Source organism: Eublepharis macularius, chromosome 18 (assembly GCF_028583425.1).
Source record: "Eublepharis macularius isolate TG4126 chromosome 18, MPM_Emac_v1.0, whole genome shotgun sequence".
Classification (NCBI taxonomy): domain Eukaryota; kingdom Metazoa; phylum Chordata; class Lepidosauria; order Squamata; family Eublepharidae; genus Eublepharis; species Eublepharis macularius.
The window spans coordinates 21,397,353-21,416,225 of record NC_072807.1 but is presented as its reverse complement, the minus strand read 5'-3'; the positions used below and the strand labels follow the sequence as shown (position 1 = coordinate 21,416,225).

At 44.2% G+C, this 18,873-nt stretch overlaps 1 protein-coding gene across 1 annotated transcript in view; it reads right to left on the bottom strand.

Moving 5' to 3' along the window:
• Positions 1 to 18,873, bottom strand: part of LRRK1 (leucine rich repeat kinase 1) — an 83,881-nt gene that overhangs the window by 13,775 nt on the left and 51,233 nt on the right. The window contains exons 19-28 of the mRNA XM_055002691.1: positions 18,327 to 18,603; positions 14,211 to 14,382; positions 9,907 to 10,070; positions 7,104 to 7,243; positions 6,440 to 6,686; positions 4,592 to 4,758; positions 3,393 to 3,590; positions 3,025 to 3,302; positions 1,677 to 1,871; positions 203 to 354 (exon numbers count right to left, since the gene is read on the bottom strand). Coding sequence (XP_054858666.1) covers positions 203 to 354; positions 1,677 to 1,871; positions 3,025 to 3,302; positions 3,393 to 3,590; positions 4,592 to 4,758; positions 6,440 to 6,686; positions 7,104 to 7,243; positions 9,907 to 10,070; positions 14,211 to 14,382; positions 18,327 to 18,603 — 1,990 coding nt within the window. The remainder of the gene's footprint in view (positions 1 to 202; positions 355 to 1,676; positions 1,872 to 3,024; positions 3,303 to 3,392; positions 3,591 to 4,591; positions 4,759 to 6,439; positions 6,687 to 7,103; positions 7,244 to 9,906; positions 10,071 to 14,210; positions 14,383 to 18,326; positions 18,604 to 18,873) is intronic.

Sequence of the window (18,873 nt, the reverse complement as noted above, 5' to 3'; positions counted from 1 at the left end):
GCAAATACAACAGCGGGGTAGGACAGGAGGGTAAAGTAATTCACGCTATCAAAACGCATTACATAAACAGAAACCATGGAAGTATGAATGAATTTATCCTTCTGTATTAGCGCACAGCTTGGTGTGGGGGGGACGCATTCATTTATACTGTAACCTTGATAATGAAGGGAATTGGGGGAGGGGGAAAACAGTGTCCACCAACCTGGTGTCTTCCTTCCCGTCCCAAAACACCACTGTGTACTCTTGCCCTTGTGAAAAGAAAAAGGCTGACTGCTTCCCGCACGGCAGCAGGTACATGAAGGTAGCAAAGGTGGGGTCTTTCATTCGTCCGACCACAGAAGCGGCCAATGGGCGCTGCAGAAAAAAGATATGACTTGCCTCATGGCGCATTGCTGCCAGTCAGAACTCTGCATGCATGCCATGGAGGGATTGCTCACATCAGTTTCTCCAGGGCTTTTTTTCTGGGAAAAGAGGTGGGGGAACTCAGTGGGTTGCCCTAGGAGAAAATGGTCACATGGCTGGTGGCCCCGCCCCCTGATCTCCAGACAGAGGGGAGTTTAGATTGCCCTCTGCGCCGTGCAGAAGGCTATCTAAACTCCCCTCTGTCTGGAGATCAGGGGGCGGGGCCACCAGCCATGTGACCATTTTCAAGAGGTTCCGGAACTCCGTTCCACCGTGTTCCAGCTGAAAAAAAGCCCTGGGTTTCTCCATGTTTTTCCAAAAAGGAGAGCCCTTCTGAATCAGGCCAGTGGTCTGTTATCTCAGCATCCTGATCCACACGGTGGCCAACCAGTCAACCAACGGAGGCCAAGGCCATTGTCTCATAAAACTGGTATTCAAAGGTTTGCTACTTCTAAATAGGGGAAGAGGAGCCTCTCTCTTTCTGTGTCACACACACACACAAACCCTTTACACAGCTGGAGATTTCCTCTTTGCTCATGTTGGTGGCAGAGTTTAAGGCTTAATTAACTGTAGTGGTGATATTTTGTTTCCCTGAAGTACCCTGAGTTACTGCACTAACATTCTTGGCAATTGCTGTCTGAGGTTTCAGTAGAAACACTAGTCTCTTGGGGGATAAAATTGTGAATTGATTTTACTTTCGCACATACTGGTCCCCTCTCCACAACTTTTGATATGGGTATAAAGTGGGCTGTCGAGCTGTTACCATGTCATGGTAACCACATAAAGTTCCACCTCATGGGATTTTCAAGGCAGGAGATGAGCAAAGGTGGTTTGCCATTGCCTGTCCCTGCGTAATGACCCTTGCCTTCCTTGGTGGTCACCCATCCAAGTAATGACTGTGGTTGAGCTAGCAAACCATGGTCCCATTTAGCCAAGGTTAAGCAGTTAGCACCTGCATGGAGCAAGCCAATGATTAAAGCAACTGCCTTGTCTGTCTGCGAGGTGGTTTCACCAGTATCTTTGTGTACATGCCCTCCGGGGCAAAGCTTTGCTCAGCACACTGAACTGTTCTGGTTTCACTGTCTAGCTGGGATCTCAACCATGGTTAGAACAAAAAACCATGGTTAAGTAGGTTTGCACAGGGTTGAGGCTAATCCTGCCATCCTTCAAGAATGCTGTCCTAAATGTTTTAGGGACAGAAGCTTGTAGGGACCACTTGCCCCCAAAGACTTGGCTATCGGTTTTCTCTCTCCTTGTGTCAGCCCTCCTCATACCTGCTCAGGTTTAGTGTCCCAACATTCCACCATCAGGGCCTGCATTCGGTGGAACTGCACCTCTTCTGGCTGACCGAGGACTGGTCGGATGCCCTTGGAAAGCTTCTTCGCAATCTGAAGCTGATGCTGCCCAAGGATGGGCCGCTGGCCGGATAACAGCTCATATAGCACCATACCATAGGAAAACATATCCACCTATGGCCAAAGCACACCGAAAAATTATGGTGAAGATGTACACAGTATGCGTGTGTGGGGTGGTGGTGGTGCAGCTTTCTTTGCATATATGTTGCTTTCCTTTTATAGAGTCTACTTCCAATTTTTGGATTTACCAATTATGGCAAACAAACAAACAAGAACAACCAGTGGGTTGGATCCAGACTTAATCCTCCAGTGTTGGAATGGAACTTTCCTGCCTTCCCCGTCCCACTGACATCCACAAAATGCTGCCCTTGGGGGACAGGGAACCTGTGGGATGACATGAGGGGGAAGATGAAATTGGCTGTTTCCACATGTCCTTAAAAGCACGGCTCGCTCATCGAATGCTGGCGGCTTTTCCCTTGACTCCAGATGTCTGTTTTCGAAATGGTTGCAGGCTGCTTGGCTTCCCCCTTTTTTGGTGCCTTTTCTGGGATTGCACTTTCCTGTGGTCCCAAAAAAAGCATCGAAAAAACCGAAAGCCAAACAGCCTGCAACCGTTTTGAAAACGGGGGAAACGAAGGGGGAAAGCTGCCAGTGTTTGGTGAGTGGGCCGACCCTTTAAGGATGTATGGAAATGTCTATCGGTGGAAATTGCCCATTTAGAACTGATCCAACCCATTTTATTTATTTATATTACAAAAGTTATGCCCTACCTTTCTGCCCTCAAAAGGGCAACCAAGGCAGCTAACTAATTAAAAACCATTAAAACCAACAAACCCACACAATTAAAATCAGAGCTAAAATGCAAATACAAAAACATAAAAAACAACAATTAAAACAGCAAACATCATCCCCCTTACTTTGAAAGAGCTATATAGAGAATTGGGTTGTAGTTCATTGCACTATTATCTCATATTTACAGCATTGGGTTTTTTTTTCCATGTAGCTTTTGTATTGCTTATGGCACTTCCAGTCTTACTCTGTTTTTCATTCGCATTTTGTCTAATTTCGTAACCAACTCTTTTAGTGAGGTTTATTGGATGCTGCATACTGGTTATTATTGCATTGTTTTCATATTTTGTAATCTGTCTTGACACTCAACAAGAAAGATGGACTATCAATGAAAGCTAATAAATAAAACCAATCCAAACAGAGACTCTATTGAGACCTAGGTGTGTGAATCTATTGAAGTGGCTTGTTTCTGATTTACCTTTTCATCATAGACTATGCGAGGTCGTATCTCTGGGGCTTGGTACCCTGGAGTACCCTCCACACCAAGAGCTCCTTCATGAAATGACTGCCGTGAAATCCCATAGTCAGACAGTTTGATGTTGACACTTTCCTTCACATCCAGTGACCACACCAGAATGTTGTCCGACTTCAGGTCACAGAAGATGATATTCTTCTTGTGGAGATAGGCCAAGCCTGCCGCTATCTGATACGCTACTTTCAGGGTTAACATATGTCCCAATGGAACAAAAGACGCCCCTGTAGTCAGAAGAAGGGGGACAATGGGAATTTGTCCTGAAAGAACTACTTCTTCCCTTCAGAGCCCTTCAGACGGACCAAAGCCTTTACCTTTAGAGTTCTCAGATAACACGGTGGTGAGACTCCCCAACGGGGCCAACTCTAAGGCGAAGCAGAGCGGGTGGATACTAATCCCAATCAAGGAGACGACGCACGGATGCAGCAAAGAGTGGAGCATGCTGGCTTCCTGGCGGAACTCAGAGAAGTTCTTCATGGCATCCATGGCCCGCAAGTGCCTCAGCATTGTGTCTAAGCGGAGGAAACAACGCATGCCCGTTAGTCATATTTCATTGCAGGGGGGCGGAGTGCTCCACCTATTAAGATCATATAGCCCAGCATCCTTGTTTCCAACAGTGGCAAGACAGATGCCATTAGGAAGCTCCTAAACTTATTCTCACTTCCCTGGTGGGGTTTCCATGGCAACAAACTATCAGAGGTGGTTTGCCATTGAGGCCTCTGCAATTCTGGTCTTCGTTGGAGGTCTCCCATCCAATTATTAACCAAGGCTGACCCTGCTTAGCTTCTGAGATCTGATGAGATCAGGTTCACTTGGCCCATCCAGGTCAGGGCCCTGCAGACATGCATTACACCTTATGTTCACAGTCTCCTGTTTGAATGTGACATCCAATGTGCAAATAACAAGTGGGCTTAAAGGCTCCATGGCTTTATCCTAGTGCATCTCTAATCCATATAGTGCAGATGGAGGACAGGTGAGAGACCAACATCACAGAGAGCTGTCAGGACATGGAACCAGTACTTCCTAGACCAACTAATAGCATCTTTCCAAGGTTTAAAGATAAGTGGCTTACTCTATCCCTGTATTAGTTTTAAAGTGGCTGGGATTCAATCTGAGATGTTACATTTTCAAAGAGCGAATTCTTCCACTGAGCTCTGCCACATGGGAAGCAGAGGACGCACATGAACAAAATGTGTACAGAAACCTCTATGCTCACGGCCCTTCTAAATCAAGCTTGTGCTCAGATTTCCATTTCTCGTCACATCAAAAATGGAGCAGCAGCAAGACAAGCTCTGGGTTTTTAAAAAAATTCTGGTGCCCACGGTCTCATAAAGTTTATTTTTAAATGCACCATCCTTACTACCACACCAAAGCACACATTATTTCTTGTGGGTGGTAAAAAGCTGTATTTAAACAGGTGCTACTGGGAGGGAGCTTATTTGCATATAAACGTTGCTGGAGAATTCAAAAAAAAGGAGCCCTTCCCATCCCCCAGCTCATTAGAGCCCAATACCTGTAGCTGAACCTGCAGAACTCAAGCATTTTTTAATTAGGAACTGCTTCACGGCCACTGGTTTCCCTTGGTACTGTGCCCGATATATAACTGTTCCACTTCCTCCTTGGCCAAGAATATTGTTTTCACTTTCGCTGTATTCCAGTTTGCTGTTTTCCAAAAATAACCTGCCGGGTATGCAAGGAGGGAAGAAAGAGAGTCGGCTTATTTACAGAAACCTGAGGCATATATACCAGGTCATGCATAAAGGAACAGTGTCGTGAAGTTGTATTCATACAGCACACGGAAGCAAAGTCTTTAAGTTCACCTGTTCCTCTCTTCTCCTCCTCTGAAATGGGCTGAGCAAGTGTCCTCCTCAATCACCTTTCTTAGCCATCAGCAAGAGCTGGCTAAAGCTTTATCAAGCACAGCACAGCCATGCTGTGTGATCCGCCTACGAGGCATCCTTTGGATGACTGTACCACTTCAGCCAGTGGGTGGAGTACTGAATGTCTCATGCTTGCATACATCAAAACTACTCTCTGCACATTCATGACACAACCTTCTTCCAGACTGCAAATTTTATGAGTGCAAGTAGCAATTTTTTTTTCATACAAAGGAGTATTTAAAAAACTCAGTTCCCCAACGTGCACATTGAAGCGCAATACTGTATTTACTCAAATGTAAATGTCCTAGCTGTCGATTATATTGTATTTTCACTTGCACTGTTGTAATCTGCCTTGGATCTCACTGGGAAAGGCAGACTATAAATAAATAGATAATAAATGATGATAATACAAATGTAAGACTAGGACTTTTTTTTCCAGATATGCCATCAAAAAAGAGGAGTATTCTTAAATTTCCTTCAGCCATTCTGGCCCATTACTAATGGCCTAACTACATGTTACGGTTTCTTTGGGAACATCCTTGGAGTTGGCGGAGAGACATGTTCTGAAGTTCAGTGATTCCCAGTTGTGCCCAGGCCCGATTTGGATTGGGACCATGGGGGTTTAGCCCTTCCTCCCAAGCTATTTTCCCAACCTCACATTGCTCATGAGGGGTACTAACTGCCCAACTGGAAGCAGCAAGTGTACTGAAGAGCTACATGTTACATTTCCATGAGGCAAATAGTGCCCCCTTGAGACCATTTCAGGTTGGGAAAACAGTGTCAAGTAGAGATGGGTAAGAACCGAAAAAATTCTGAACTGTACAGTTTGTGGTTCGTCATATTTCACAAACCATGAACTGCGAATTTTCACAAACTTGCCCCGGTTTGTGAACCAGTTCGTTCGGTTCGTGAAAATGTCACTTCCGGATCAGTAGAAGGCCTGCAGAGAGCCCATCCCCCTGTTGCCTAGGAAACTGATTGATTGGTGCCAGGCTGTCTACAGTGATGAACAAAAGTACGAACCAAACAAACTGTGCTAAAATTTGTCACGGTTTGTGAGAAATGAGCTTCTACAAACCGCCGGTTTGCGAATCACAAACTGGCCCGGTTCGTGATGAACTTTGGTTCATATTTTGGTTCGTGCCTGCCTCTAGAGTCGAGGGAAGGTCTGAGCCCTCTGTGCACCATGGTTGTGCTCTAAATAAGACCCATGTGTACCTAGAAAGCTGAGAAGTTCAGAATACATGGTCCACCAGACCCAAGGGAAAATGTAAGATGTAGTCTGGTCCTCAGATTGGACCCTTTGTGGCCAGTGCTAGATAGAAATAACAAAATTGCTGTAAGCCTCTTTGAGCCTGCACAATAGGGTGTGATATTCATAAAGAAATAGGGAAAGAAGATGCTGTGGAAACATCTAGGGAATGAAAACTAGCAGCTGTGATTCCAAGGACGCCGGGGGGGAAAGGGAAAATTAACATTACCTCAAAGGAAAATCCGTCATGAAAAGCTCCGGGACTAGTTCCTCTAGAGGGACAGGGATCTCTGGGTGATGAGGACAGGTAATGCTGTCAAACTCTATGGCAGTCAGAACACAATCCTCCATGTTGAAGAACTGCATGTCTTCCATTCTCTGGTTGTTTCCATCTTGGGTTTTAGGGGTTGAACAGACCGGGCATGGGACATACTGCTCCATGAGGAGAGTTCCGTCACTTTCTGTGGCTGTGAGCGCTGAGGAGGGACAGAGAAACCAAAAGCAACATTTTCAGTGCTGGAATCGTCGTGCCCCAAACAGTCCCCTCAAATCTGAGGGCAGTGGCATCGCCGTCTATTTGCTGCAAGATACACTGGGAGAATGTAATTAGGAAAGCCATGACAATTTTCAACATGATACTGTAAACAGGCCTTGAACACGTACAGAATCTACATCTTACCAAATTGGACATCAAATTGTTGGAAAGCACCAACAGTGCCTTTAAATATGTTTTACCGCCACAAATCAAGTCACAAGGGTACTGCAATATTGCAAGAAATGTAAAGATGCTCAAGCTCTCCAGTGCCGTAGCCCACCAAGAATTTTCCCTGGAAGTTAAATATCCTGCCTATGTAGAATCGCTTTTGGCAGGAATTAACTGTGGCTGCTCTTACCAGGAAACCACTGGTCTATCAGAGAGTTGACGTGATCAGTGATGAAAGCCATTGCTGAAAAATCCCTCATGTCCGACTGACAGATGATTTTAATCCCGCCACTTTTCTTCTTCTTCCAGTTCACGTCAGAAGACTCCACGCTGTCCCCCAAAAGATAGTGAGAAACCCAAGAAGAAACTTTACTTACTTTACTTTAATGATACTGCTCATACAGCCTATTTGGCTCTGAGCAGTGCCACACTAGAATTAGAGTTAAAATAGGAAAAGTCTTTTAATATATAATCTGTATAGTATTAAACATTTAAGAAGTTTTTTCCTTAACCGATTGGGAAGAAACTTTGTAAAACACAAGTATAATACATTTTTCCCCCTTCCTATTTAGGAAAATCTTGGAGAACTGAGATCCAGAAACTGAATTCTGTTTCTTAAACGGTTTCGTGCTGCCAAGATGGCCTTCCTAGAGAGACGCACAGAGTACTGCAAAATGGTGCAGGCTCCTTTTCAGTTTCCCAATTCCAACACCAAATGAAGGTTAGAAAATGTGGATGTGACTATGATTCTGGCAGCTTGCTGTCCGGTTTCAGCCGCCCGGGCAGCAGGAGTAGCAGTGAGTCGCGGGAGAGGATCTCAGAAGATATGCATCTAATCACAAAAGTTACCACAGGAGCAATGTGACTGGCATTTGCATATAGCGTTTCAGCCAATCACTGTTCCATGTCAGCATCCTTCGGGAGGCTCTCTCGATTCTATGTAAGCTCAAGGCTTGATCTGCACGAGCTATTCTGTTACTTGCACCTGGTAGACACAGGAGCAAATGCCCAAAATGGAGGACGGTTGCTGATAACCGAAGAGTAAACATGAAATGTCTGATTAAACTTGTATTTGATCCTTTTGTTACAATAACTGCCGAGATGAAGATGTGAAACGGGCTTACTTTGCTGGCTTCCTGTTGCAGTTATTCTCCAGTATTTACATTATAACCTCTGACATGGATCATTGTATAGAATATTGGACTTTATTATATTTATTGTATTTATCTGTACCTCCAATATCAATGACTATTTTGCGTTACTTGGTTACTTGTTAGACAACGAGTTTGTCAACATTAGTTTACAACACTTTGTAAAACAACTGATTCTTGCACTTAGCACTTTGTTCTTTGCCATTGTTATATGAATATGTTATTCCTGCACTTGGCACTTTGCATTTGCCATTGTTAATATGAATTTTTGTAAGATGCTTCGCCTTCCATATGTATCCAAGGTATAATACATCCAAGGTATGAGACCCCTGAGAAATTGTTATATTACTAAATGATTCTCTAAATGTATGATACACTCTTTAAGTGTGAGTTTAATAATAGTTTTTCTAGTAAGTTTATCACGGGTTTTTTCTGTTGGTTGTTGATGCTACCGTGATACTCTCTTTTCCCCTCACCTTGTATCTGCTAGCAGGCAGGTAAGAGTAGCCTGAGTGGCAGGTGTAGAAAAGTCAGATAGCTGTCTAAGCTTTGCATCCACTCTGGAGATAGACAACTTACCACTCCCTGCAAGGGACAGCCTATAAAATGTGGAATGTCTTTCTTACATCTTTCGGAACCTTGGCAGGGGGAATCCCTAGGATGAGAGGTACAAAATCTGTGGAATGCCATTATTAACTCAAAATCTTGCACAATATTTTGTGTCGGTTGAACCTCGTAAAAGGTATCACACAAATTTTGTTCTACTTTTTGTATTTTGTGGGGAACGATATGGCTATTTATAACTCTTTTCTACTTCAGGAAGTACATTCCCTGGAAATTTCATCCCAATTAGATGGGAAACAAACTAAAAATTAGAGCCATCTTGGTTGTTGTGGATTTTCCGGGCTGTATTGCCGTGGTCTTGGCATTGTAGTTCCTGACGTTTCGCCAGCAGCTTCAGAGGTGTAGCACCAAAAGACAGAGATCTCTCAGTGTCAACACTGAGAGATCTCTGTCTTTTGGTGCTACACCTCTGAAGATGCCAGCCACAGCTGCTGGTGAAACGTCAGGAACTACAATGCCAAGACCACGGCAATACAGCCCGGAAAACCCACAACAACCATCGTTCTCCGGCCGTGAAAGCCTTCGACAATACATAGAGCCATCTTGTTTCTTATTGAAACTAATGGATACAAATAAGGAAAAGGGAGAAATCCTCCCAAATGTGTAATAGCCAGAATGAAGGATCCATATTACAAATATTAAAATTAAAAACTACTTGGATAAAGGTCTGTGCACATAACCAATCTTTCCCCCAAGCAATGTAATACTAGAAACTATTGCCAATATGAACATCAATTGACAGAGCTTTCTTTTTTGAGCAAACCTTTGAACCTCTTAATGCCTTTCCCTCCAATTTTGAATTTTGTAATAGAAGTATGAGCAATGAATGCTTTGATGTATTCAGATTTTGAAGGATTGTACTTTGTCTATTACTTTAATATTTACAAGCTTTTGAGTTCCATGTTCAAGAGAAAACATATAAATATTGAAAAGAAATGTCTTAACTAGGGTTGGAAAACTAGAGCCAGATACAGCTCTGGAAATGATTTTATTTGATTCCCCTGCAAGCAGATAAATTGTAATCAAGATGTAGTGAAAATCTGTCCTTTAGCGCTACCTGTTAAAAACAGAAAACTGTTTTTCCAAAGACAGTTGGAGCCACTTTCCAACAGTGCGTCTAAAAGACAAATCCCAACACTTCCAAACTTCGACCACAAAGTTCGACATGTTTCATATGAAATGCCCTGACAGCCATGCCTGTCACACGTCAATCATTACCTCAGATAGCCTCCATCAAAAGTGACAAACAGCCCCTCTTGCCAATAAATGGTGTGATTTCTCTTCACTCGGAATGTACTACATCTATTTCTCTGTCTGCCTGTGAAGCTATAGATAATGGTTCGTTTCCTTCTGCTCTTGGTATTCTTCTTGTTTTCAAAGAACTAGAACAGGCAAAATAAGAACAACTCAATGCACACACATCATCTCTGTACCTTTTTACCTACCAATGCAAACACATCATCTCTGTAATTATTATCAAACCGAGCCGTGAAAACGGCCCTTCTGTTCTCTGTCTTTCTTTCCTGGCTTGCTATGAAAAAAAATGTACAACCTATTCGAACAATTTCAACTGCCTGAATGGTTGGGGTACCTTCAAATTTGGTCCGACTTTCAATACAATACCATGCATGGGACCACCAGGTGCTGGATATTAGAGAGGATGACAGGCAATCCCACAAGGACTTGCAGTAGGGTGGGAAACACCATCCCTCCCCCAAGCTGGCACTTGTTTCCTCTTCTGTTGCTTTGCCCCCTACCAAATCCTGCAAACTGCAGATGTCACCAAGTTACCCAAGTGCAGAGAAGATGGATTTGTGGAGTCTGAGAGCAGCGGATGAACTTCAGCCTCAACTTGGAGCAGGAGCCCTACCAATCTCACAACGCACTAAGATGTCCCATAAAATCCATTTTTAGGCACCCCTGTTCTCCTAGATATCAACATTGGCACTTGCTACGCCAGTAGAGAGTGTTGGTAAAGGGCTCTGGAAGCCTCAGGGTGCAAGCCCACATCCCATTGAATTCAATGGCAAAATTTCCATTGTATTTAATGGAGCTGAACTGGAGGAGAGACCCATCATGGCTACCAGCAATAGTAAATAAAGGGAATCTTCATAATCAAAGGTGATGAATTCCAGTGTTAGGAAGCAACATCAGGAGAAGTCCCTAGCCTCTAGGCCTTGCTTGATAGCCATCCAGGGCACCTGTTCAGCCACTGTATGAAACAAGATGCTGCAAGATGGACCACTGGCTTGATCTAATAATAATTAACTCCGCTTATATACCGCTCTTCTACACAGATTAGTGCCCCACCCAGAGCGGTGAACAAGTTAGTGTTATTATTATCCCCACAATGCAGCTGAGGAGCTGGGGCTGAGAGGAGTGGCTTATCCAAGGCCACCCACTGAGCTCATGGCAGTAGTGGAATTCGAACCAGCAGATTGCTGATTCGCAGCCAAACTACTTAACCACTGTGCTACAGCAGCTCTCTACAGCAGCTGTAGCAAGGCATCTCTTATGTTCTTATTTATTTTTAAAAATTATACCCTGCTTTTTTTTCCTAGTAGAGTCTCAAAAGCATCTTACAACATTGTTCTCCGCTCCTTTACTCTATTCCCCCCCCAAAACCCTGCGAGGTAGATTAGGCAGAGAGTATGTGACTGGCTCAAGGTCACCCAACAAGCTTCCATGGTAGAGTGGGGATTTGAACTCGGCTATCCCAGATCCTAGTACAACAATCTAGCCACTACAAAATGCAGGCTTAGTTTTCAGCAGGGCTTTTTTCTGGGAAAAGAGGTGGTGGAACTCAGTGGGTTGCCAGCACAGGGGGCAAATCATGGAGGGAGGTGGTGCTCCTGGTACCACATGTGCATGCGCAAAGTGCACGCACGCTTCCGGGACCGCACCATTACATCACTTTGGGTCAGCTGGAACAAGGGGGGAGATTTTTAAAGTTTAAATCGTCCTCAGCGAAAATGGTCACATGGCTGGTGGCCCCGCCCCCTGATCTTCAGACAGAGGGGAGTTTAGATCGCCCTCTGTGCCATGTACAGAGGGCAATCTAAACTCCCCTCTGTGTGGAGATCAGGGGGTGAGGCCACCGGCCATGTGACCATTTTCAGGAGGTGCTAGAACTCCATTCCACTGCGTTCAGGCTGAAAAAAAGCCCTGGTTTTCAGACCCATGGGGATGTTCTGAAAAAAATACTTTTAATGTGTGGGTTTTTAAAAAAATTAAAATATGCATGTTCATAAAGGAGTCAGACAAGCTCCTGCAGAATCCCAGCATTATTCCTGTCATCGCCAAGGACAGAAATCAAACGAACAAATTGCAGTGAAGACAAGATAACAACAAGATAAAGAGGTCTGGGTGGGTAATTAGACAAATTGCTGATGGAGTTGAAGACCAACGAAATTGGAGCTGAGAATTAACTTATGCCAAATACATTTGCATTGTTAAATGAGATTCTCACGCTCACGACAGTCAGGCTGACGTGTTTGAATAATCTTTGTCGGAAGATAAAAGGATAGACCTGCCGTTCAATGGTCAGTTTGGACATCTAATCTGGACATAATTTTATGGTTACCATTAGGGCTAGCAAAGGGGGAGGGGTCATGGTGGAGGTACAGCCCATAAATTTCACAGATACCTGATGGAAGTTTCATCGTCCAAAGAGATCCTCATCTTTGAAGCCAGGCTTCCAAGTGTGAAAGAACAGCATTATTGGGTTTGGTCTGCCTTAGTGGCTAAGCGAATGAGATGTGATCTTCGAAGTCCTGCGTTCAAATCTTGTCTCTGCCAAAAGCTCACCAATTGTCCTTACAAAAGTGTCTCTCTCATCTTCAGCCCCCACCCCCCACCATTTACAATACTCCTGGCCTAGATCATTGTTGTTAAGGTTAATGTTAAGAATACCACAGGATAATGTGTAGAAAGTGTCCTGGACACTGAAAGTGCAATATACATGCTAAGCCAACTGAGTGGCCTTGGGTCAGTCACAGCTTTCTCAGAGCTCTCTCAGCCTCACTCACCTCACAAGGTGATTGTTGTGAGGACAATAATAACAATAATGACAATGATAATAACAACAATAATGACAATAATAATAACCGCTCTGAGTGGGAGTAAAGTTGCTCCAAAGGGTGGTATATAATGCTATTATTACTATTACTATTACTATTACTATTACTATTACTATTACTATTACTATTACTATTACTATTACTATTACTATTCATGTTGTTATTCCTGTTTCAACGCCTTTTGAAACAGAGCACTCCTGTAAGAGGAATGGCTTTAAGAGAGGAGGAGTTTAGGAGTTTAGGATCTGGCAACCCTTTGGACTCTCACAAACAAGATGAACCGGCTCTGTCTTGTTCCATGGAGCCTCAGTTTGCCTTCAGGTCATGTGGGGAAGGGAGATGGGGCTTAGGACAAATGGGAAGGCTCTGTCATTTTCACCTCTTTAGAGCCAGCAGGGCAAGATTGCTCCTCAGAGGGTTTGTTTATTTCTTCTTCGCCTCCCTGAAGGCTTTGTCAATTTCCCCTTCCCTTCAGGTCACAGGCACACCTGGGCTAGCTCTGGAAAATGTGGAAGGGGGATCTCACCTGCTTCAAATCCCTGGAAGGGGATTAGTTAGCACTCCTTAATCTCTTGCCCCAGCTCACAAGCCTTTCTAAAGATGCTTACCGAGGCCGTTGGAAAGTGAAAGGAGGAAGCCCGCAGTGGGTTGATTAATGTAGAGGGCTGGGGGAGAGGCATCTTGCACCAAGGGACACATTCATCCCCCGTCCTTCTGCAGAACAGCCCTCCTCTCCTCAAAGCCAGGGGTATTTCAATTAGATATACATAGATCTTTTTAAAAGTTTCATGTCCAACATCAGCTCTGTCAGTTTCACCTCCCCTTCTGGGAGGTGGAGAGGAAATAAACAAACCCTCTGAGCAGCGATATTTGCAGAGTCTGTAGATCGGTCCTTTTAAGAACTCGGCTCCCCGGTAACATTGCGCCTCACTTCACTTGCGCGTCCTCGTGTACTGCATCCTGTGTCTAGAGACTTTCAGAGGGGCATGCAGTAAAGGACACACAGTTTAGCAATGCCTGTTGAGTCACCAAACTGGTGGTGAGAGCCATACGCTGTGCGGTAGTGCTTAGAGTGTGGGACTAGATGACTGAGTTTGAATCTCTGTTGTGCCATGGAAGCTTGTCAGATGATCCTAGGAGGCCTGTCACAATCTCTCAGCCTAACCTACCTCGTGAGATTGTTCTAGTGGGGGAAGGGTAGAGGAGGGGGAAATGATGTGATAAGCTGGCTTTGGGTCACAATTAGGGGAAAAGCAGGATATAAGTAAAATAAGCCATACCACACACATGGTGGGAGTATGCACTAAAGGGGAAGTGATGGGAGTATAAGCAGCCCCAGGATGACAATAGTACGTAGATCAGGTGCAAATCAGACTTTTAACCAGCCTATGCAATGTACCAGTTTTGTTTTCTAAGCTTTGGACTGCATTTACTTCTACTTACCTGGAGATCCATTTCTGCAAGACTAATAAGCATCCGAGCTATAAACCTTTGCCAAAAGCCAACGGGAACGAAACTCATCTTGAATACCCTCTGGATGGTGTTTGCCATCTGTTGGCGTAAGCTGTGGATGTCTAAAGCTGGCTTGGCAGGAAGAAGATGAGGCAGGAGATAACTGAAACCAAAATCACAGAACGTTCCAGTGAGGAGCTAGCTTTGTTTTTGTTTTTCAAGCAGCAAAACGCCTCATGCATTGGAGACAACCTCTTTTTGGCTCTCACCAGTATGGCCAAAAGACTTTGGATCAGTACATGGATGATACGATATCAGCAGCTAAGAGGGCTGCCTGTAAAATGACGTTGCAGGGGGAAAAAAATAAGGAAGAGACAGCCAGCCCAGCTGATGGAAAGGATTTCGAGAGCAATAAAATATCTGGACCGTTTGTGCCGCCAGCAATTACAATTCAGATGCTAAAAGATTTCTCAATTTCCCTTAAGCTGGAAATGATTTAAGGATACCTTGCAGGCAAACATGTGCTAAGCGCAAACTTCCACAACCGTTGCAAATAGACTCGGGTGATTTGCTGCCAGTGGCTCATATTGAGGGCAGATTTTCCACTGCTGCCAGATTCCACCCCATCTCAACCTGTAGCAAGACACTCAACAGCTGTCCTCAGAATACCTTTCAACCTCCATATTCTAGGTCACGAGTCTGCAAACTATGGCTCCAGATTCAAATGTGTCTAAGTATGGAACAAAATAAAGCTAATTTTAAAAGAAAATGAAATCTTAGAGGGCTGTGGCTCAGTGGTAGAGCATCTGCTTTGCATGCAGAATGTCCCAGGTTCAGTCCCTGCCACCCCCAGATAAAAGGCCAGGCAGTAAGTAAGGGGAAAGCCCTCTGCCAAGGACTCTGGAGAGCTGCTGCCTGTCTGAGTAGACAATGCTGACCTTGATGGACTAATGGTCTGATCCAGTATAAGGCAGCATCAAATAACAACAACATCTGATTTATGTACCACCCTTCAGGACAACCTAACGCCCACTCAGAGCAGTTTACAAAGTGTGTTGTCATTATCCTAACAACAATTACCCTGTAGGGCTGAGAGAGCTGAGACTGATCCAAGGTCACCCTGCTGGCTTCAAGCAGAGTGGAGGAATCAAACCTGGCTTTCCAGATTAGAGTCCTGCCACTCTTAAGCACTACACAAAACTGGATCTCAGGGATTTTGATGGGACTCAAAGTCTTCTTAGAGATGTTTTCCAGAAAGGGAAATGATAGAGGGGAACTCCTGCCAGGAATCTAAGTGTGAAGCAGGTTCATACTAAAACAATCACAGAGGATGTTCTTGCATATATTTATGACTTTTGAGGAGACCTTGTGTATACCGCTCCCTAATAAAGGACTCACCACAACCAGTGGTTGGGCTGAATAAACTGTATGGATGATTCATCTATATGGCAATTATTAGGAATGTTGTTGTATGGTATCAGTTAGATAGCGGGCTTTCTTACACTACCTCTTTGTCGATCTCTTGCTACAAATTTTGATGTAGCTCAGCTCTTTCATAGCAAAAGGTTGCAGACCCTCATTCTTCTTGAACCACAAGCTATTTAAAACTCAGAAACAGAAAGGACGGAACTTTGCCGTGCTGATGGAACTCTTATCCACTAAGAGCGGAACTACAAGTGACAAAAGGCACAGGTTGGACACTTGTCAGCTTCCCTCAAGTTTTGATGGGGAATGTAGGCAGCTTGGCAGAATGTTGGACAAGTGACAGTTGAAAAGTCCATTGGACAGCAGTCGGAGAGCCAAGCTGCAAGACCAGGATGCCTACATTTCCCATCAAAACTTGAGGGAAGCTGACAAGTGTCCAACCCGTGCCTTTTGTCACTTGTAGTTCCGCTCTCAGATTCCTCCACTGTTCTCTCTTCCTCCCTTTTAGCCTCAAAATAACATCCCTGAGAGGTGAGGTTAGGCTGACAGAAACTTGCCCATGGTCACCCAGCGAGCTTCCATGGCAGAGTGGTCCCCTATGTATCTCCCAGATCCTAATCCGACACTCTAGCCCAGGGGTCCCCCCAACATGGTGCCCGTGAGCACGATGGTACCTGCCAACACCTTTCCCGGTTCCCACCACTTGTTTTTAGGAAGTGGGTGGGGCTTTTGCCCAGCAGGGCTTTTGATAGGCCACTGGAGATCTGATTGGCTGTACAGATTTTTAAAAACATTGCTTTGGCGGCAGCAGCCACCACAGCACAAGGATCTTCACTGCGTGACTGAAGATAAGCAGTGTGTACACAATAAAATATTTTTAACAATATGTTCATTTTAATAGGCAACCTATTAAGCAGAGCTTCTGCCTGAAATGTTGAATAGTTTAGTTATGCAAGACTTCACTCCCTGACATTTTGTGATTGGCTCTCCTGCTCATGCCAATTATGTTGTGGTTGGCTTCGCCTCTAAGGGCAGCCATTTTGTGGTTGGCTCTGCCTCCCATGGCGGCCCTTTTGTGTTTGCGCCCACCACCCTGTCTCAGAATTTTGAAGGTGCCTGCAGCCTCAAAAAAGGTTGGGGACCCATGCTGTAGCTACTATGCCACAGAAGTCTATTATTAGTAATAATAACAATATTAGTAATGATAATAACTTGCCCTTATTAAGAACTGCACGTTTTCCTGTAACAGCATCAAAGTGCAGATAGCAGTTTTTATTCTGTACTTCAGCGTCAGCCAACAGAAACCATCTCAGAACATCCAGATTATATTTTGCAGCTGATCAAACTGACAATAGCCTCCCTGGCCAGCAACAGAGTTGCAAACCCTCCATCTAGGCAATTCAGACGGTAATTGCAAAGAACCCATCTGAAATAACTAACCATAGCAACAGTGTCAAGTAAGTAGCTGAGAGTTTGTCTTGAGTATGCATCAAAAAGATCTCAAAAGAAGAGAGGTTAAGAGGGGACAAAAATAACCGTCTGTTTCCTTTGCAGTAATTGCCTTTGGAAGTGTGAAAAGAAATCTAAAGGTTCCTTAAGCTAAAAGAGGAGATAGAAAAAAGCTTTTTTTAAAAAAAAACAACGACATGGCTGCTTTCCCCATGATTATCTGATATTTCCCTTTTTGGAGACCTTGATGTACCTTCCCAGAAACAACTGTAGCTATATAGGTTGTTTGAATGAAGTAACTAAGAATTATTTTTAGGCACTCTGCAATCGCTGAACATATTGTTTGAAGTGCTGCAGTGTGTGTGTGTGGGGGGAGGGGAGAATGTACTAAGGAAATGGCACAGTGGGGCAGACAAACATCTTTGCAGTTCCAATCTCATTCTCTCTCATTCTCTCATGTAGCTAAGAATAAGAATTAAGTATCAAAAATACATAAACATGTAGAAGAGCAGAGGGGAAATGGCTTTAAAATGCAAAAGAATACGCAGCTAATGACACGTTACAAGCAAACATGAGGGATGGAGGCACACCGCCCCCCAATTATTTTGTGATTTTAAAAAATGAAAGACAGTTTTGCAAGTGTGAGCTGAAGAGGGAGAGAGGATTATTCATTTCCCCCTTTGTTCTACCTGCAAAGGGCATTCCTACAGAGAACTTTCCTCCTTTCAGGATTCAAAACATGGTTCAATGCATAATTTATATCACCAACAAACATGACGACATGTAATGTAGATGGAATCTCAGAATGGACAGTGGTCAAGACCCACTGGCAATGCTGTGCTACAAGCTGAGGCCCTAAACATCACAGTACAGGATCACTAAATATACCGGAGTTAGAATTTTAAGACCTAAAATCCAGGGAGTTGGATCCAACTGGCTTTTCCACTGATGACAATGGTAGGAAGGGGTTCTCTTTGATCACCAAAAATGCTATATGGGTTCTCATGCACCCTACATGGACAAAAACCATGTTGGATCAGGGCCAGAGTAAGAAAGGTAATTGAGCAAAACGGCATGAAAAACCAGCTGGATCCAACCACCACGCATTCCATTATTGAGCTTGCTGCATCTCTAACAATCATATGATGTAATAAGTAAACAGAGCGGCATCTTTCTTTCTCTGTTTCCATCTGTCCTGTTTAGCCACACGTCTGGTGACAATTACCAGTGTACCTGTTGTTGGCTACCGGGAGTGCAATTTCAAACTTGGCAAGGAATTGGAAATACTGTTCTTCCGTCTGTTTGGTGAATCCCGTCCCAACCAACAGCATCCGCAGGTCCTCAGCTCGGATCACGCCATTCTTGGCCACCGACTTCGAACTTTTGATGTTGAAGATGCGCTGCAGACACTCTGACAACCAGACTGGGTCAAGGAAATAGAGGTTCCTCAGGCCGTGGCTTGTATCTGGGAAGTGCAGCAAAGTCCCCGTTTCTATCAGGAAGTTGATGGCTGCAGAGAAAAGGAAAACTCTGCCATGAACTGGCTTGAAAGCAAAGCAAGCAGACAAATGTATTGCTTGTTTTATTTTAAAACACTGATAAGCCTGCCTGTATCCCAGTGTGAACAAGCATTAAAACAGGAAAAAAACCCAATCACAAGAAATTGGCACAGTTAAAAACAAAGACACGAAGCTGCCTTATACTGAGAGCGGGACCACAAGTGACGCCTGACACAGGTTGGACACTAGTCAGCTTCCCTCAAGTTCTGATGGGAAATGTA